The sequence below is a fragment of the Falco naumanni genome, chromosome 2 (genome assembly GCF_017639655.2).
Source record: "Falco naumanni isolate bFalNau1 chromosome 2, bFalNau1.pat, whole genome shotgun sequence".
In the NCBI taxonomy this organism is placed as follows: domain Eukaryota; kingdom Metazoa; phylum Chordata; class Aves; order Falconiformes; family Falconidae; genus Falco; species Falco naumanni.
The window spans coordinates 642,544-663,616 of NC_054055.1; the positions used below are offsets into that span (position 1 = coordinate 642,544).

General features: G+C 48.5%; 1 protein-coding gene across 3 annotated transcripts in view; it reads left to right on the plus strand.

Moving 5' to 3' along the window:
* SLCO2B1 (solute carrier organic anion transporter family member 2B1) overlaps nt 1-21,073 on the plus strand; it is a 61,157-nt gene that overhangs the window by 30,116 nt on the left and 9,968 nt on the right. For all 3 annotated transcript variants that reach the window (XM_040583802.1, XM_040583800.1, XM_040583801.1), the window contains 4 exons: nt 1,666-1,796; nt 11,585-11,693; nt 18,502-18,666; nt 20,262-20,454. In XM_040583802.1, coding sequence (XP_040439736.1) covers nt 1,666-1,796; nt 11,585-11,693; nt 18,502-18,666; nt 20,262-20,454 — 598 coding nt within the window. The remainder of the gene's footprint in view (nt 1-1,665; nt 1,797-11,584; nt 11,694-18,501; nt 18,667-20,261; nt 20,455-21,073) is intronic.

The window sequence follows — 21,073 nt, forward strand, 5'->3', positions numbered from 1 at the left end:
TGCTGAATCTAATGTAACCCCATGTTTTCCTAGAAAAAAAATATTGGTGTTTGTTCAGGAAGGGATTTAAAATTCCAGTTTGCTCCATACATCTTGCAGGGAAGATATTATCAAATTTCTTTGACCTACCATTTGTTGCTTCCAGAGATGGGGGATTAGATGTGGCAGTATCTACGCTACCGAAAGCCAGTGAACTGACTGCAGTTTTAATTGCACCCCTGCAGTGAGAATAGCTCGTTTGTGTTAAACCTCACAGCTAAGGAAGAGGTTTCTGGGAGGACTCATTTCCTGGGATTGCTCGTGAATACTATCTAACCACAGGTATCCCCTTTTTCTGTAGAAATATTTCTTGGTTCAGGCTCACCCTGTTGTGAATTTGCATTCCGGCTTCTGCATATCCAGTTTTATTTACACCAAGTACCCTCCCCACAGAAAATGTTATCTTTGGCAGAGTGCCCTGAGCTCGGCAGTGGGGGAGGCTGGGCCGGCTGAAGGAAGACAGACAGAAGAAAGGGATATAATCCTTATTAAGGCATTTCTAACAATTGCCTTCTGTTGGTTGAGCTGCAAACCAGGTACTGGCTGACAGACCAGACTGGTGGGCACAGCTCCGGGGTCTCAGTCCTGCTGTGAACAGGGGGTCCTTCTGTGGGCAGCCAGACTGCGGAAAACTAAACCACTGCTCTTGGCTGCTGAGAGTTAACGGTAGTTAACTCCGTTTTACTGCGTCCAGCTCTGGAGCCCCCAGTATAAGGACACGGACCTGTTGGAGCGGGCCCGTCGGAGGCCACGGAGCTGGTCAGAGGGCTGGAGCCCCTCTGCTGTGGGGACAGGCTGGGAGAGCTGGGGCTGTGCAGCCTGGGGAGGAGAAGGCTCCGGGGAGACCTTAGAGCAGCTCCCAGTGCCTGGAGGGGCCGACAGGAAAGCTGGGGAGGGGCTTTGGGCAAGGGCAGGGAGCGGTGGGACAGGGGGGAATGGCTTGAAGCTGAGAGAGGGGAGATTTAGGTTGGACGTGAGGAAGAAACCCTTCCCCGTGAGGGCGGCGAGGCGCTGGCCCAGGCTGCCCAGAGCAGCTGTGGGTGCCCCATCCCTGGCAGGGCTCAAGGCCAGGCTGGACGGGGCTGGGAGCAGCCTGGGCTGGGGGGAGGGGGCCCTGCCCAGGGCACGGGGGTGGGACCGGGTGGTCTTGAAGGTCCCTTCCAGCCCAAACCATTCTGTGGTTCTACAATTCTGTGATTTTAATCTTAAGAAAGGTTTTTCCCTTCTGTATGGGTAGATGTCATGAATTTATCCCCTTGAGTGAGTATTTCCAGGCTTTTCACAACATGGGTATCCTTTCTCTGAAAAAGCTGTGATGGGGATGCTTTCCTTTGCCTTTCCGGCTCTAGGACATCCCTCTGTCCTAGTTGCCTCCATCAAAGGGCTGAGTGGGTTTTTAGGCACCCCTGGTGATAACAAAGAATGGAATGTGATTTAGCACCATTGGATGCATCAGGTGCAAATGCTGCTCAGACCTCAAAACCATTGATTCCCAGGTTGGGAGACACCACTTTGGAGCTGGCTGAAATTTGTGGTAAGCGGGGCCACCCATCGCCATCCCTTTGGTGCGCTGGGCTCCCTCTGTTCACCTTTGATTTAATGCCCGTTTCTCCATTTGTGTTGCAGATGAAGTCCAGCTCATGAATAAAGACCCACGGTGGGTCGGTGCCTGGTGGCTCGGTTTCCTGGTCGCAGCCAGTCTCGTGGCCCTGTCTGCAATGCCTTATTTCTTCTTCCCACGGGAAATGCCAAAAGAGGTATTTGCACACCAATCCCTCATGGATTTATCTCCATGTTCCTCCCTCACCACCAGCATTAGCTGCTGCGTCCGTGGGACACGTGACTATCAAGGCGGTTTATAGCTGCATCCCGAAGTCAGATGTGAGCTGTAGTTTGCTCTCATCTCCCGTGTCAGAGGCTCTTGTATGTTAAGCTGATGCTTCATGAGTACCAGCATGGTGCAGGTAGCTTAATGGATGTGATAATTTCCTTGGTGGGGCACTGAAGTAGCACCTGCGTGTTGATTCATCTGTGTAGGAACATGTAACACCGGGAAAGCTCTGTCTGGCTTCAGGTTCTTCTCACAGCAACCCTCCTGTATTTACTACCAAGTTGGGGTTTTTTTCTACTTCTACAGAGCCCTCCTGAGTGCTTCAGTGCTCATGCCAAGATACAAAACAGCTTGCGAGCTTCCCAAGTGTTTTGCTGGCTGCGGGTCCCGGCGTGTTGTGAGGGATGCCACAAAGCAAATTGTTCTTTTAGAGAAGGCATCATGCTATGGTTTTGAATGTTCCTGGAGTTGCTGGAACGCGCTTAGTAGGTGAAATTGTGCTCGTCTGGATGCCTTGGCTGTATTCTAGCCTGTGTAATTGCCTTTCACGTATATTTTACCTTGGGGCAACATTGAAACTCTCTTGCCTAAACAAGTCCGTGTGCTGTCTGGTGCAGAATAATTCTTCATTTCTCCTGCAGCTGCCTGAATTTCCACAGGAATGAGCAACTCTTAGAGAGATTTGGGTTTCACCTGCCTGGGAAAATGTGACCTGTTATACCAGTTACACTTCTAGGTGTATAATGATCTACTCCTAAGTTATATATGTTGTGAGGTTTGCAGAGGTGCTGCAGTCCTGTGAGGTAATGGGGTGGAAAGTGCTCAGAGCTTTGTGGGACGAGGGCGATACTGAATGCAACGTGCCTGATTTATCCTTGTGAAGCTTGGTTTGCTTTAAGGTCATTACGGATGATGTATATTAGCAGAACCTGCTCAGCGTGCAAGGGTGCATTACATCTTAGGAGAAAGGTTCTTTATTAGGGCTGATGGGAATATTAATTTCATAAATGGCTTTTGAGAGAAAATAATGTACTTTGAACTAAAACAACTGCGCTTTATTGCAAGTGCTGCACTCTGATCAGCCCGAGCAATTTTGAAGAGTTTAAGGAAGGATTGGTTGGATATTGATTTAAAAAAAAAATCAGGAAGATTTCACTCTACTCTGCTGGCTGACATCTGTAGAGAACAGTCCCACATACCTTGGCACCCTTTGCACCCCGGGTCTTACTGAATTTCTCCCCATTATACCATTTCCCCCAGAAAGCTTTTGGAAACTGCTTACACTAAAAAAACAATAATAAGAAAATTACCTAAACGATGGCAACATTCTGCCCCCCTTGCAGGACAGGAGATGTCAGGGCCAGCCAAGCCAGCTCATGCCCATCCCATGCCAGCAGCAGCAAGGGGCTCTGCTTAAAAAACAAAAAAATACCTCTGTAGCACCTTCGCCAGTTCTGGGCCAAACATCTGTCTGCGGTGGGAGCGCTCAAAGCTTTGTAGGAAATCTGCATTATCACGGGTGATTTTCTGTAGGTGTAGCAGAAAGGAAAATGTAAATCACTTTCTCCTGCTTGCCTTTGTGGTAAATCAGGGTTTCGCTAAGGGTAGAAGTGCGACCGCTTTTCCATCACGAAGGGCAACCCCCTGCAGTGAGCTGGAGGCAGCAGCCTCTCTAAGGCCACCGAGTTAGAGCGTGTTAGAGGCATGGTTGCCCTCCAAAAGATCATCAGCCAGGGATAAATCTCAAAACCGTGCAGGAGGGATGGGTAGAGCTGGTAAGACATGCAGCGCAGGAGGGTAATGTGTGTCGTGCACAAAGCTCAGCTCTGGGAAAGTGTTGACTCCAATGTTACCTGCCTCTGCCCCCGGAGGAGCAGCCACCCTTTTCCTGTAGGTCCCCAGCACTGTGGTGGCTCCTGCTGTGGCTTTAGGGTTGCTTGCAATGTCCTCTCACTACACAGAGCAAAGCTGTTGTTTCTTCTTGTGCTCGGCTCTGGTTTGGGATGGAGAGGGGGAGATGTGGCATTGCAGTGAGGGAAGGTGGGACCCCTGTGGCAGCTCTACGGCACAAAGCCCCGTCCCCGACATGCTGCAAGAAGGGAAGGGAGGGATGGGGTCAGCACAGGGTTTTACAGACCAGCAGGCATGGACATTGTGATAACCTTTGGGTCAACCCTGTCTAAATACAGCTGCAGCTTCATTTCATTCAAGTGGTCAGCATTTCCTTTCCTTGGCTGCTTTCAGTTTCAGGGTTTCTGCCTGTCCAAAGCAGGACGAAAAGCTATCAGTAGAGCAAGCACAAGCTGCAAGTACTTAAGCATCAGCTGGGGGCTTTCCCACCATGTTTGTAAAAGCCCCAGCACGGTATAGAACCCACAGAAAATACCTCCAGGCACAGCAGCCGTAACAACACATGGGAAAAGCACAGATCTGCTCTGTCCACAGAAGAAGCTGAGATGTTTCTGCACCACCAGCTGTGGGCTTCATTTCTGGAGGCCCAAAAGGAATTTTGGGTGCCCCAGGCCAAGCTGTCCTTTTGCCACTTGCTGTCTGCAGACCTCTGGGACCACAGATGTCTCAGTAGATGATGGGGCTGTCTGGGAATAATGTGTCCACACCAAGCTGTGGGTGTGTTTCCCCACTGCAGAGTCCACCAAACAAGATCTCAGTAGCAAAGGCTGGTCCGTGTCTTAGTACTTCTCGCAGCCAAAAGCACTATTTCTCTTCTCTGATTCTCATCCTACCTTCATGTGCCTTTCTTCCTCCTGCCTCACTCCATACAACTCATCTGAGCCCTTGGTGGCTTCTCTAGACCAAGGACCATCCACCTCAATGGGCGCCAGCCAGCAAACACTGAATAACAGCACAGCCCTCTGCCTCTTCGGAGATTTATTTGCCTCCTCCCATCAGCTGAGACGGATCTAGATTATTTATTCTGCAATGATATTTCAGCTTCCCTTCTATTTGATAGCTTCTTTCTTTGAAGTTCCTGGAATGACTTGTGCACTTAATGTTAACATTAAGGATAATGAGAGTTTGCTCTTTTGATCTTTTTTCATAAATCAGCCACTCCATACCCAGAACATTTTTATTTCTCTGCTTTGATACTTCTCAGTAGGTTTCTAGCACCTAAGTATCCTGAATAATCCTATTTGAGAAACGATCCCAGCAAAGCTATGAAGTTGTCATGATCTCAGGGAGGCATGAGAGGATGAGGCTGTTACTGGACAAACTGTTTCCAGTTTCCAAGATCATTTTTTTTCCAATAATTTCAGTTTAATCCTGCCTTCATGTGCCTGAACCATTTCTTGGGGTTGTGTCCTGGATTGTGGGGAACTACAGTGTCTCAGCGTTTTCCACTTGCCGAGTAGCCAAGGTTTAGCTCATGCTTTACCATCTGTTGCTGGCGATGTTACTGCATCCCTGTGCAGGCAGTTGCACTCTGACTACTTTCCCTGTGCTTTCGCTTGGCCACGGTGTCTGTCCATCCTGCAGGTTCAGCAGCTGTTGCATCGCAGCTGATAAAGCACCTCCCCAGTCCCTGCACCTCCGTGGGTGATGTGAAAAGGGTTTGAAAAGGGGAAAGGTGTTCTCAGGAAGACCTTGTACAAAAGCAGTGGCGTTGCCCTCCCCCAGCATTTCTCACCTGCAAGATCTGTCTTGTACACCCGACTCTGTCCCAGTTCAGGTTTTGTTCTGTGACACTCCAAAGTCACGTAGAACCAAACGTCCCCTGGACGCTGCACAAAGCGGGTGAGTGACGCTTCCTCCTCGCCCTGACAAAGTCTCCCCTGTAATGTCAGCACATGTCATCTGCAAACAGATGCCTTTGTGTGAAAACTCAGCTGGATTTTATGGGAAAGAGATCTACATGTCCCAGTTGTGTCCAAGCCCTGGCAGCTCCGGTTAACAGTCACACTGGATATTGGTCCATCCCATCAGTGCTTTCCTCCTAAGCCTCACTGGTAGCAGGTTTCAAAAACTTATTTCCCTGCATGTTGCAAAGCTTTGCCTAATCTCCACCCTATATTTTACTCTTTAGTTGGTTATTCTGCCCGTAATCCCGATTAAATACTTTTTCCTAATCATTGCTATATTGGTGTGGTTATAGAAACCCTTCCTTTTGCTGGGCAAGGGAAGCTAGCTAGTCTTCTGCTGCCAAAGAGCTTCTCCATCCCAGCAGCCCTGCTTGTCACCCATCCCAGCCACAAGCTGGTTTTCCCAGTGCTGCATCAGTCTGGATCTGGTCCTCAGTGGTGGTACAGCAGAGTCTGCACTTCCCCAGCTCTCCTGGAAACACTGTCCTCAGTTCTTCCTCACATCATACTGACTCCTTCCATGGCTGCACCAGATGCTTATGCAGAGATAGACTTGGAGCTATTTCTCATTCTCCTCCTCCTCTCATTTCCAGCATTTCCAGCTGTGCAGTGGAAATTAGTTTTAAACCCTGAATGCGTGGCTGTGCCCTTTGCACTGTTTGGTTCGGTTTCTGTTATTTCAGCCCTTTAGTTGCCTGTTTTTCCTATATGGTGTCCCAGCCCCCTCTGCATGGACAATTCCCACCTTCCCTCTCCTCTGCAGATTAAGTAGTACATGACGTCTCACTATACCAAGGGGGTTTCTGAAAATATTAGCTGGGGCTTCTGCACCAAAGCACCAAGGAAGCCACCAGCACCTCACAGAAGCTCAGTACATCCCTCTGGGACGCTCCATTCTCTTCCTCCCATTTAACCATGTTGTGTTTACCCTCCTAATGTTCATGTTCTCCAGCGTAATTAATGGTTTCCCATATGGTGCTGCACGTTCTGCTTTGCCTCGGTCTGGAGAGACTGGACCTACCACATTGCCTTTATTTATTAAATCACTGGTGTTGTTGAGGAGGGAGAACAGGCTGCTGCTGATCCATCAGTCCCTAACCCAAGGTACCCGTCCATCTGGGGGTCATGTGGGTGCCAACCAGAAGAGGTGAGCAGGAAGACACCTCTTCCATGTTGGGTCCTTCATCTCAAAGCTTCACACGTGGCACCTCAGCTGGAAGATGTGCAGAAATGGAGTGGAAAGGAGCCACACTCCGTCCTTGGCATTGCTAATGGGGGAGGTAGAAGGGGCAAAGTTGTGCTTCAAGGGATGGGATGGAGAGGCTAGGAGATGAAATCCTTTGCAGAACAGAGGAGGTGGATTTCTGGGGGTGTTTCATGGTGGGTCTGGAGGGATGTGAGCTGTGGGAGTGCTCAGGGCGTGCAGAAATGCGATGACTCATGATGGCCTAGCAAAGTGCGTCTGATGGGATTTTCTGCTGGGATGGTGGGGGACGTGTCCCCTGTCATCTGTACAGTATCTCCAGGTTTTACTTTCAATTGCTCTGCCGGATAGTTGGAGTAGATGCTTGGGGAAAGAGGGGAACGCCAAGCTGGACATGCAGCTCCATCCTGGCAAAGCAGAGGGTTAAGAGGTCACCTCCCTTTGCCCAGGGCAAAACCCATCTCTCTGGGCAGTACCTCGAGCTGGCAAGTTTAGGACCTCAGCGGGAAGGCTGGATCAACCTATTTTATCCCCCAAAGCACCTGGTGTGCAGTGGCAGGAGTGGGCTGCGAGCACAGAGAACCTTGAAAGAGATGCGTTTGTGATGGACATGTGTGGTTACAGATGTCCATCTCAAATGTTTGGACATCGCCATTCCCGCTGGAGGTGGCACCATTGCTTGGCAAGGTCCTGGCAACGCCGGTCCCTCCGGTCCTGAAGCAGAATGTTTGTGATGAGGAGAAGCTCCTGCAGGTCAAATGCAGCCAGGACCCCTCCTGCCCTGCCCTGAGGTTGCCCCGTGGATGCTGGTGCTGCTCTCAGCTACATCACGGGATTGCACCAGCATGCCTGAGCCTGCAAGGAGCCTCCTGCCCTTTGCCAGGGTTGCTGGGGACTTCCCAACCCGTGCAGGGTGTTTGCAGGGTGCAAAGAGCTGACAGCTCTGTTGGGGGCTGTCCCCAGGCGTCCCAACAGACATCCCAGGTCCAGCGTGGTGGGACGGAGCTGGGGCAGCAACCTGACCCTTCTGTGCAAGCAGAGACATTGTGCAACAGTGCTGAGGAAGTGAAAAATAACTTCTCTGGTTCCTGCCTGGGTACAGATTGCCTGCATTTGTACAGATCGTCCCATGTTTATTCAGCAGTGACCCGGTGTGCTTCCAGTGCAAGTGAACAGCTGAAATGAAAATAACCGATGGGGAACTCTTAACTGCCAGCTCCAATTCGGGTTATTAGTTAGCAGGGAAAGTTTAAAGCGCAGGGACAGAGAAATCTTAATCCTTTGGAAAGATTTGCTCCTGGGGCTGCAATGTTTGGAGGCTGCCTCATTAAAGCTCCTCAAGCACCATCCAAGGCAGTCTAGAAATACAGGGCACCATCTGGGAAGCAACTGGGGGCCAATGGCAGGGCGTGGTGGTGCCACTGGCATGTTACAGGAATGAGGTGGTCTCCACGTTTGGATTTTCCCCAGGGAGCTTTAAAGACAGGCACAAACAGTGGCTAAAAATAATCATCCCATTTAGCGTGAGCAAGGTGCCTGTTGGCTGGTTATTTTACTGCTCTAGGAAATAAAGTCCCTGCTGGGACCCACACTTGCTGGAAGAGACATAATGAAGTGCTTGTAGGGAGCATGACCTCGTAGGAGGAAAAGAATTCTTTTTCAAGCCATGAGGTTTTACATTTGGTTTGTTTAATGTGAAAATAGCTTCTCTGACCTTATTTTTCACTGAGGGGAGCGCCAGGTTCTGCACAGCCGGAGGGAAACTCTGTGGAAGCCCCAAATGAAGCAAGGAAAACCTCTCTGTCACAGAGCAGGTTATTTATCCCTTTTTGCAGTGGTGTATTTGAATAAAACCAGACTGTCAGCACCTTCTCACAGGTGCAATAACAGGTCGGTGAAAGCTCACAGGCAAGCTGCTTTCATTTACCTGTCCTGCCAAGCATGCTCAGGTCTCAGCCCTGCTCAGTCATACCTGTTTTATTCATGTCCGTGCAGGGAAATGGGGGCTTTCCCCAGGCTGAGATCAGGTTAGGGATGCTCTTCCTAATGCAAAGCATGAGGGAGCGTCATCCTCCTTCCTCAAAAGCCTCCCTGCCTCCTCCACCCCGCCACGAGGCTGGCAGCGACAGCGATAGATAAAATCCCACTTCAAAATCATGAGATGCAACAAGAGCCCATTCACTGGTGGACGTGCACCAGGAAACTGAGCCCTTTAAGGGACCATCCTGAAAAGTCCAAGTGTGGGGGAATTTTGCAAGATGTTTCCCACAATTGTTTTTCCTTGGCACGGTGCTGTGGCAGACAGTCGGGGTAGCGCTGAGCAGCCAGCCCACGATATTGCACCTACTGACTCTGGCTTGCCAAAATGTCTCCCCTGAGTAATGCTAAAATCCCCAGTGGCAGGAGCGTGGCATCGTTGGCAGGGCTTGAGCATCTCTGACAGTAGAACCAGCATCGTTCGCCCCCCTGCCTGCAGCGAGCAGGCAGGATTTGTGCTGGTCCCTCCGCAGCTTGCTTTCCTGGTGTGTGCCTGCTTCATCCCAGAGGAATGCATTTCCTGATCCTTTCAGGCAGCAAAAAATATACCAAGGGGCCAAGCCAGCGTGGGGAGAGGAGTTTTCCTCCTCCTTGATGGCTTTGCTCCCTGTGCAAACAGCAGCTGCCCCTCGGGTGAGTGCTAAGCCAGAAGATGTGCAGAGAAACATCCTGTTTGCAAGGGTCACACTCACGCAGAGGCATCCCATATGGGGGGATTTGGGGCTCCCCCCCCTCCCCCCCATATGCAGACAGTGCTCAGCAGACTATTAACTCTCTGAAGTATAAACAACTGGAAGTTAAGAAAGCCACAGTCAGTAGCAGCTTGGATGTATTTTTGGAAAGCACTGCATTTTTTGAGCAGAGAGAAGAGAACCTGTAACCTAACTGAGAAGTGAATAGAAGCTGGGTCTTATCTTTGCATTTGAAAAATGTATTAAATGCTGAGCTCTGGCAATAAAAACCATGAAAGGAGTTTTATTGCTTTTGCCTTGCAGACCCTCTTCAAAAAGAGAATATGGCATTCGCAGCACGGGACATTTTGACCTTTCTGATGTGTAATAGTCAGCCTTGGTTTCAAAGGAGAAGAGATCGCATCAGGCAAAGAGCTGTCCAGTTTCTACTGTGAATCAAGCACATCTAATTTCTGTTGAACTAACTCGTTTGTCTTACTCATTAAATGTGTGTCAAGAGTTGCACCAGCGGCTTTGCTGAGCTGATGTAGGATGTCAGAGAAGCGTCTGCTGGGTCTGGCCTGGCTAAAAACACACCGTGGTTTTCCATGAAAACTGCACTCCTGCTGAACACTTTCTGCTAATACACATGCATAGTACTGCATGTAATCTGATTAATGCCCTCCATCTCAGTGATTCTCAAAAAAAACCCTTGCAGAGCAGGGGATCTGATGCACATCCAAGCAATTCTCCTCTCCCTTAGCATCCTGAGGGGGTGACAGTGCCCTTGCATGTCACACCCTTGCCTTGGACATGCAGTCATCGAATGCACCTGCAATGGACCTTAGATGATCCAAGCCCTCCATCTTCCACCTCTCCTCTTCAAAAAAGCTCTTTGCTTTTGAGCAGCAGCAGCGTGACACTGAGCACTTGGGTTAGTGTCCTGCAGAGCTGTAAGCACAAGCTGAGGCTAAATTAAGCAGACGCCTGGACCCATCTGTTCTCCAGCTGCAAAGTGTTGTTCCTCTGAATAGGGAAGAAAGAAGAGGAAGGAGCTGCAGGATCTGTCCCCTCCCATGGACCAGGGTGGGAGAGGATGTCCCTTCCATACTGCTGCTGTTCAGTGGGAAAGATGAGGCTAGAAGAAATTAAAAGCATTAAAGAGAGTAGGAGTTGCTAGAATTCAGCTGGGGGTTCCAGGAGCAGGAGAAGAAAGGGTCTGGGCGAAGTGAGGGGTATGTGGCTGCTCCCCACAGTACTTCCCTGCTCTGGGTCAGCCTTGGTTTAGGAGATGAAAAATATTTTACTTCCCTCCCAGACCCTCTCCTCACCTGGATCTTTTCCTCCTACAATTTCTGCCTGCTGTCCTTGCTGGTAGTAGGGGCAAAGGCGCGTGTGCAGCACCTTGTTACACAAAGAGGCACAGGGAAAACGTTTATCCTCCATCCAAAACCAGTGTGCAAACCTGCTTTGGGTGGAGGTCTAGGTGTATTGCTCCTTCCCACTTCACCCCGACCCAGAGGTAAAACAGGCCCTCTGGGGTAGAAAAGCACCTCCCTGAGGATATCCGTCTTTCCTAATGCAAAGGCTTACACCTCCTGAATTTCCACCTTCCTGTGAGCTGAGCACACAGTGCGCTGTACCTGGGTAACGGCCCCATTTGGTATTTTTGAAGTGTGATTCATTCCTTCTGGGAAAGGCAGGGAAGCTGGCTCTTACCCCATAACACAGACACAGGCATGGATGCTCTCAGCACCATTGGAAACCCAACAGTGTGGACACTCAGCAGCAGCTGCAGGTGGGAGGTTGCGGTGGCTACAGGTCCCACACTAGACATGGACAGTGCTGGCCAAGCCCAGAAACATTGCAAACTCCGTCTGCAAGAAGCATGGGCTGCTGCCCGTCATGAATTGGGAGAGAAAAAGCGAGTTCAGGGGAAACTTTGGCATGGTCGGTGCAGTGACAGCCTCTCGTCTGTCCCCAGGTGGCGAGTGGGAAGGAGAACGACAGCAAGAAGAGCGAGGATGTGCTCAGCCAGCTCAGGTCAAGTTCTGAACGCATGCAAAACCTCTCTCTGACCCAGTTCATCAAACGTAAGTGTGTGCATCCCCCACCTCCCGCTTGGATGAGGTTTCTCCACTTGTGCAAACATAGGTCCTGGCAACAGCAATGCAATAGGCTGCAATGCTGGTAAGAAAAAGGGATGTTCCTCCCTGTGCTCATCCTGCCTCCTAGATAAGCCCTCAAGATGCAATTTAGGCATGTTGCTGGGTTTAATTAGATCTGCAGATCTCTTCCTCGTCTGCTTACAGCAGATGCTTTGCCATCGTGTCCAGACTATGACACTTCAGAAGCTGGGGCTGGTAGCTCTCGATGTTGCGTGGCTTTATGGCTCATCGGGGCAGTGGGAAACAGGAGCCAAAACCTCATCAGAACCCAAAGTCAGGCAGGAAAGAGGGATGCAAGCCGCGAGCCTGGAGCAAGGCCATGGGAAGGGGAACCTTCCTCCCACCCCCGCAGTTAGTGTTTGTAGCTTGGGTGCATCCACCTGCTCTTGCTCAGCTCCCAGGTCATAACAGGAATCAGACCCCTACAGTAGCACTGGCAGCTCCTCACCCCCAAAAGCCTCCTCAGACCCTCTCTTTCAAGGCTGGTGACAATATCCGAGCCAGGCTGCCCTCCCTGTCCCACCAAGGATGGCCAGTGCTGCCTGGAGCCAGAGTCTGAGCAATTAAAATCAAATGCATGTTTGTTCAGGGTGATTTTAATCCAGTGCAATTAGCTTAGCAATGAGTAGGCTCTTTGTGCTGAAGGGAATCAGCTGGGCTTTAGTCTATGGAGGCCTCTGCTAAGGGCTGTTGTATTTTTGAAAGAAACACTCCACACTTTGGCAAAAGAAAAGTGACCTTCTGAAGTCAACCCATGTCAGCTTCCTCCATATTTCCTGAATATTATCCCTTTAATTTATTGGAAATTCTCATGTTTTATGAAGGGCAGGGCAGGCACAGCTGGACAAGCATGGGCAGGTTTTTATTTTGCTAGTTGCACCGTTTGCTGGCTGGCCTAATGCTGAATTAGAGGAACAAGTCAGGGGGTTATTCCCCCACTGACCTCATTGCACTGTCATTTCAAAAACCCGTGTGATGGAAGCGATTGTGTGGGCACGGATTTATAGTGCTTGGATGGGATTTTCACACCGATGCTCTGCTCTTTGCCTCTGAGAAATGAATAAAACTGAGCTCCCTGCTCCTGGGTGAAGACAGAAGGAAATTCGTTCCCTCTGCGGGCTCGGGGCTTGCTGTCAGGGCTATGGGAGCTGTGCTAATAAATTCGTTATTTCGGAGAGTTTATCCCCTAAAGTCCAGTCCTGAAAAATATGAAGTGTCTGTATTTTTTGTCAGGAGAGCAATCTTGCAGAAATCACCAGGATGTCTAATACAAAACTCTTTTCAGAGCCAGAAACTGGAGGGTAGCTAATGTGTGATGGTTAGACGGAGACAGTTTGGGTGAAGTTTGGAGGCTTTTAGTGATGGCTCACCTACAAGTCACCAGGAAGAGAATTTTACCTCCCATTTTGTGACTCTCCTGATTATTTTGTTTCTTCTTTCCATCATCAAACATTCTTTCCTCTCTATACTTACTATTCTTTTCTACGTGATAGTTTATGAAAACAGCTTTTGAAGATTTTCCAGCCTGAATCACCTTGCGATTTTTTACCTTCTGTTGTTTAAAAAGAGAGACAGAATGAAACACACGTGATGGAGAAATGCTGTAGGGCAATCTGGTCCCTGTGCTGTGTTCATAGCAAGCCTTCTTTGCACCGCATCCCAGTAAAAAAGGATGACCTGGCTTCTGAAGAAGAGGGGTCCCACTTTGGTCTCAGCATGCTGGACCTGATGGGGCTGTGCTGTGAAATCTTTGAGACATACCTCCTTGTTTTTTGTGATTGCATCTGGCATCTCTGCGTTCAGCATGGGGAGCAGGAGGCTCTGCAGAAAGGCAGGAGATGGGCACTTAGCAGATGGGCAGTGCCAGTCCACCAGCAGAAATGACACAAAGCAGATTCCTAGAGTATCTTACAAGAGAAATAGCCACCTGTGTATTAACTCAGTCTTGTGATCAAACCTTTTCACTGCTTGTAAAAATGCAGTTTTAGGGGCAAGGGAGCTTTTACGGATAGCTCCCTTCCCAGAGCTGCCTGGTGCTTTGGTGCTGTCCCTGGGACAGGCAGCCCCAGAGCTGCTCCACGTTGATGGGTATGGGTCCTCTGTTCAGGGTGGAATGGAGGTCATTGATGGCTATTGGGTCCCCTGTTGGAGTGAGCTGAAAGTCACTGATGGCTATGGGTCCCCTCTTTGGGGTGGGATGAAAGAAAGCATTAGGATACCAGCAGGGACTGGATCAAACGAGAACCACACAAGATCTCAGATTTTTCCATATGATGTTTCAGTCCTGTTCCTACTGCATCCCTCGTAAAACAGAGTCCTCCCTCTGGCTGAGGTGTTGAAAATGGCCCTGGAGATAAGGGCTGTGCTTTGTTTTTTTGGCTCATCTGCAGGTCTTCATCCACGTTCAGTTAGAAGGTCCTTTGCACCATCAGTGTTGGGCCTGCCCTAACAAGCGCTTGGGGTTGGAGCCAATTGAGTCAACACTTGGACAACTGGCTCATCACTAGGTTTAAAGTGTTTTGCAAACCGGCCTCATACTTTCACATGGGCCACCCATGCTGGGTGGCTGCAAACTCAACCTGGGACCAGGAATGCTTTGCCTGGGAGGGAGGCAGTGTCTCCTGTTGGCAAGTGTCCCTTTGTCTATGAGCTGGAGGGAACAGGGATGGCTTTCCCTTGGCACTGACGGGTGGGAAAAATGCAGCATCCTGCTTCAAACCTGGCCCAAGCCTTGGGGCAAACTCCAGATGAGAAGGACACTGTCTGGTTAGTTTATGATTCAGCAAAGACCTTGAGGCTGCTCCTTGAGCGAAGTAAGGCTGAAGAGCGCCTGTAAGAGTTCATAATTTTCTTAAGGGTTTGGCAGAGGCAAGCCTTAAATTACTAAGCTGACCTGGAGAAGCAAGATGTTCAGTAATGCTGTTTAGTCACTTATTTCAGCCTAAATGATGCAAAATGAAGCATGTTTATAGAGAAGGAAATACATTTTGTCATTTGTTCTGTTGCTTCAGTGCACATGGAGATAACTGAGCGCAAAATAAGGCTTGCTGGAATTTTTGCAGTTTATTGAGAACAAAATAAGGATGGTTTAGACCCCATCCCATTAGGTGCTTCACATTCTCCATTTCTCTGGAAGCCGCTGGAAGCTTTAACTGCTTCTGGGGCAAGGTGCAACGAGCAGAGAACAGTTTTTGCAGAGCCCTGGAAACTACCTCAAGGACAGGAAGAGCTTTTCTATGCACAATCAGCAATAACAGGATGGGGCTGTGTTCAGGATAAATACTCAGGCAAAGCACTGGGGACATTTCCAGAGAATGAGGTCAATTACCCAAGAAGGGAGCAGGCTCCATGCACTGGAGTTGTTCAAAAGTAGGAAAGCTGACGGTACTGCGGGTAATGATCTTGGCTCTTGCACAGATGCTCTGCGTGACATTGGGTTGCACCCTGCTTCTGGTATTCATGAAGTGCTCCTTTTGCAGGCGTCAGACCTGCTTGCAGTAATCAAGAAAGCAGGATTTAGCTAGCCTGAGTGATTTCTAGGCTTTGGCTGAAAACACCTGGGTGGGTGTGCAGTTTCTCTTACGCGTACTGGGAATTAATCCCTTAAAGGTGATCAAAGAAATGAAACCACAGGGCTTGTGACTTGTTTGTTTCTCTGTGGTACTTAAAGATGGTTTCAAGGATGTTTTTTTAGTATTATTTTGAAGTTTCCACTTGTTTTTAGTATCTGCCCAGCTTCCTTTCTGGAGGTGTAAGGAAGATCGAATTAGTAGTGAGATGGTGATTGCAGAGGACAGCAACCTCACTGCCTCCCACCATGAGGTAGGAGACCTGCTTGTTGTTGTAGCTTTATAGCTGTGATCTGGGGTGTCAGAGGGGCTGTAGTGTGACTGGAAAGACCAAAGAACTCTAGGGAAAATAAATCTTTTTGGTAGAGGATTCCTACTACCTCCACAAAAGGCTGGATTAACTCTTGGGAGATCTTTTAGGGTGAAAGTTGAGGTTTCATATTTGCGATGTGTCTGAGATATTCCAGTATGTAAACTAGGAATATGCTTTAAAAAGAAAGACCTTTATTGATACTTAAGAGCAAAACCACCTCCTCTCTTTGGGGTTCACCTTGGTCTAGCCCACAAAATTCATTGAATGGTTTGGGTTGGAAGGGACCTTAAAGATCATCTAGTTCCAGCCCCCCCTGCCATGGGCAGGGATATCATCGCAGCTCATTCCCTCTCCAGTTGACTGCTAGCCTCCAGGCTCTCCAGTGTGTCAGTATTTCAGGGTCCTTCAATGAGCCTTGCATGCCTGGACCCTCTCTAGTGCCATGTGTCTGCTGCTCCCCAACGTCTTCAGCTGCTTGCCTAACCCTGAGAGCAGAGTGCTGAGCTGGAGAGGCAATACTCCTATGGGCGAGAGCTTTGCCTTCGTATGTGGGGGACCCCCTCACATCCACAGAGGGACCTTCGCTCTTCACATGACTTTTTAGGACATCTAAAGCAAATACACAGCTTGGGGCAACTCCCAGACAAGCACCAGATAGTTCTCCCCACTGCGATCTTCCGAGCACCTCTGTGCTGGAGCAGATACAAAGATTGTCCCAATTGTTTGTGAGCTTCTAAGAATCGACATCATTCATTTATGGCAGGCCCTTGCATTAATCCTCCCTGTTAATTCCTTATCTCTGCTTCAGCATATTGGCTTTCAGAGCCCTCATCTGGGAAACTCATCATCTGTTTGTCTGGAAGTTGCCCTTATGCACGCCCTTTGCTTGCGTGCTGCAAAGCTGTACAAAGCACGGGGGAAGGCGATAGTTCAGGGGAAGCAAGGGCATGAGCAGAAGGTGGGCTCAGGGTGTGCACAAAGGAGGAATCACTGCAGGCTGAAGAACTGCAGCCTCCCAGCTGGCGGGTGCCAGCATCGGGCATCCCGATTCCCATGGCATGGGGCAGCTGTCTGTGCTGGGCAGGCTGAAGAAATCTTTTCCTCAAGCAGTGAGAGTCCAGCCACAGGGGAATTTGCCAGAGCGTTTCTTGCCCATAATAAAAAAGTACATTTTTACGATTGAAACAAAAAAAAACCCCATTGAAATTGCAACCACAGCAAACACATAAATTAAATTTTAATGACTTCCCAACTACTTTTGTTTTTGTTTCAGCAGGAACCCTGCCAGAAAGCTTCAGGGAAAGGAGCTGAGGCTGTGTTTACTCGGGGCAAGTGTGTTTGTATCAACCCCTGTAATCACGCTGTAGCGTGGCCGGGGAAAGATGTGCAGGTTTCCATGTTGCTCTCAACCATCCTGCTACAGTCCACCCATCGAAGGCAGGAGATACAGACAGTATTTATAGAGGTTCAGCTGGGGCTGAAAAACTATTGCAGAGCCACTTGTGTTTCTCCTAAAGCATCGTAAGATGCTGGCAGCTGAAGGAGAGCTTAGCAGGAGGTATTGCTGCAGAAGGCGTTCTGCATTAGCAGAAGTTCAGGACTGCTTGAGCATATCACCCAAGTGTTGGTGTGAGATACTGATTTTCTTGGGTCAAGATACTTCATTTAAAGTTTACTTAGGAAACATTTATTTACCAAGGGGGGGTCCAAACCCTGGCACAGGCTTCTTGGAGAGGTGGTTGTTGCCCCGCACCTGTCAGAGTTTAAGAGGCATTTGGACATTGCCCTTCACAACCCGCTTTAAGTGTCGGTCAGCCCTGAACTGGTCAGGCAGTTGACGAGATGATCATTGTGAATCCCTTCCAACTGAAATGTTTTGGCCTATTCTATTCTATTCTATTCTATTCTATTCTATTCTATTCTATTCTATTCTATTCTATTCTATTCTATTCTATTCTATTCTATTCTATTCTATTCTATTCTATTCTATTCTATTCTATTCTATTCTATTCTATTCTATTCTATTCTATTCTATTCTATTCTATTCTATTCTATTCTATTCTATTCTGTTCTATTCTATTCTATTCTGTTCTATTCTGTTCTGTTCTGTTCTGTTCTGTTCTGTTCTGTTCTGTCCTGTCCTGTCCTGTCCTGTCCTGTCCTGTCCTGCTTTGTCCTGCTTTGTCCGTCTGTCCTGTCCTGTCCTGTCCTGCTCTGCTCTATGCTGTGCTATGCTATGCTGCGCTGCTGATGCCTCCAACAGTTTCCTATTGCACTGGCACAGACCCTTTATACGCTGCCTGTGTGACGATGTGATTAGGGAAGTTCCCAGTCTCAACTTCACGGGCATTCAGCAGAAAGTGTGACCAACCTTTAACAACAATTCCAAAGGATTAACAGTTACAAAGGTAAGCTCTGCAGAGGTGGGGTATGTCCAGAGAGGAGTTGCTCTCTTCTGGCATTCACTCTGAGGCTGGACATGCTTTACACTGAAAACCCTATTTTTTTGCTTCATCTCCTACAACAACTAACTTCTGCCATTGGTTCACTCATCCCACAGCTGGTCCTGAGGCAGGAGGGATCTTTGGCTTCCCTCTCTCACCCTTTTTTGCAGTGTCCTGATGATGACTTTTTAGTATCCAAGTGGTCACGCAATTGAGCCTTGAAATAATAATCCCTGAAAGCACACATCCTGCTTTTTTTGTAAATGAAACAGTCAGAAGAGCTCACCACTCTGAAAGTTAATTCTGCACAAAAAATATGTAGGGAAATTAAAGGTTTTGCCACTTTCCATGGATTAATATTTTGCTGTACACCTCGTCTTTGTGCATCAGGCTTCTTTTTCTTTCAGATTTTCCTCTGGTCCTGTTGAGGAACCTGCGTCATCCCGTCTACCTGCTGGTGGTGTTGGCTCAGGTCAACCTCTCTGCCATGGTTGCTGGTTTAGCAACATTCATGGGGAAGTTCCTGGAGAGACAGTTCTCCCTCACGGCGTCCTTGGCCAACATGATCATTGGTAAGTGTTGCTGTCAAGGCTTGCCAGTTTTTGAGTACCTCTTAGAAAATAATTTAGAGATTACTAAGAAGGACCTCTGGAGCTGCCAGTCTCCTTCCGTTGCCTCAGACAGACGTGGCACGAGGCCCTTGCCCATATGCTTTTTCAGCTGCTATCTACTTTCCTCCCTTTACACTGCAGCCTGAGCTTGCTAGAAAAAAACTCTTTTCAGACCCAGAGAAATGTTTGCTATCTAAAGCTGTTCCCTGTAATCAAGAAGAGGAAACCAACTCATTGCATCAAGGAAGCAGAGAAGGATCAGATAGGAACTGCGCATGTTTCTGTAGCAGGGATTACTTTACATCGATCATTGGGTTAAGGGTCCTTTAAAAAGTGGATAGTCAATAAAATTAAAAGCTGCAGAAGTGTATGCATGCATTTTGAAGATGCTTTGCAGCAAGAGGCCAGTCAGATGGTGTCCTGATCGTGTCTGAACTCTTCAAAACGTTTGTTGTAGTCAGACTTGTAACGTTGCTTGCTGTTGGTAGTGTCCTGAAGGAAAATAACAAGTATTAAGCAGGATATGTGCTCATCACATCAGACTGCTTTTGCTTGTATTGTAACATCCAGAATATCCTGTCCGAGCCTGAGGTCTCCCTGTGCGATCTTCTCACGGTAATAAAAATATGAAGAATAAAATCCTACTCTTTTAATCAGCTGGAGAGTTCAGAGGCCCAGACACAGAAGTATTTAAAATATAGTTTTGAACAAACAGCATGCATCCTCAGAGAAAGAGTCTTCTGAAGTCTGCAATGAATAAGTCAGAAGAAAGCGAGCGGAGCAGACTGGCAGAGCCCAGCAACCCCGGCTAAGTACAGGCAGAAAGGTTAAATGCTGAAGCAGTGGTGTCCTCCACTGGTCTGCCCTGCTGACTTGTTCCCAGGCTTGATTTATCTGCTCGGTTGAGGAAATGCACCATATTTCTCGGACAAATTTATCTAGCTTTTGTTCCCAGCTACTGAATCTTGCTTTGCCTTATTCTGTGAAATCAAAAAGCTTTCTGTAGTTGGAAATCCCTTCGTTGTGTGGGTATTTATGGGCTCAAAGCAACCTTCCCGGTTGAGCCTTTGTTGAATTAAACAGATTGCACTTCTGTATCTGCGCTTTTGTATCCCATTGTAAAGGTGTGTTTTGCAAAATGCCAAGCCTGTCATGGAAACCTTCACAGTTTCACAATGATGGCCACAGAAGTGGGCACATTACTGCATTACACAGAAATTACATATCCTCTCTGGGTTTACTTGATATTTTCTCCTGTCTACACTAAAAAAAAATCACATTTGCTGGCTGAAGCATAGCTTTTCACTGCTCTCTACATCTTCCACGCATGGATACATAAGGCAGCCAGCTTGCTGTGGGATTCTGCTGTTTTGGCAAAGCTGTTCTTTTTTAGCATTATTCCAGCAGTCCCCGCAAAACCGCTGATCCCCTCCAGATCACCCATGCTGAAAAAGAGGAACCCAACAACAAATCCTCCAGGCCTTTGCTATAATGAAGGGACTGATACAGCTTGGAGGATGGAAAACAAGGTGTAGGACCTACCGTTCTTTCCCCAGGTGCTGTGAACATCCCTGGGGCAATGGTCGGAATCATTGTGGGTGGTGCCATCCTGAAGCGGTTCCAGATGTCCTTGAGGCAATGCAGCGCCATATGCGTCCTCGGCATGTTCCTCTGCCTGCTCATGGCTTTCCCCCTCCTCTTCCTCGGCTGCCCCACGCAGAAGGTCTCAGGCATTACCTACAGCGAGAGGTACCGACATCTCCAGCTAGGCTGGGCATGGGTGGGTCATTCCCAGGGCTGTGGGGACACCCCATCCCCAGCTGCACTCCTCAGGGTGGAGGTGGGAGTTAAGCAGAATGCCCAGAAATGTGTTTATTCCTTCATGAGAAACAGTTAATGGTGACAAAATAAGTCTAAAATTAATGCTTTTGTGAATAAACACTTAATCTGCTGCGTCCTTACTCCTTCTAACTTCATGACTGGTTGTGAAACCTTAAATGAACATGGTTTTTGGCACAAACAGCACAAGATTAAAATTTCTTCTTGGCAAGTGTGGCATGTTACTCACAGGTGAATAATTTGGGCAGGGGCCAGCCCTGGAATCACACCTTCAGAGCTGTGGCTGCTTCTCTCTACCGTTAAACACCAGCAGGACCTTCTTGTCTTCCCTCAAGGGAATGGCTTCTGTAAAATCACACGTTCAGCATCCCGTGGTCTCGGTGGAAGCTTATCCAAGCCCTCAGCTCACCGCCTCCCACAGCGTCCTGTTGCAAATACCCCAAGGCTCCACATTTGGGGCCAAATACAGAATCATAAAATTGTTTAGGTTGGAAAAGGCCTTTAAGATTACCGAGCCCAACTGTTGAAG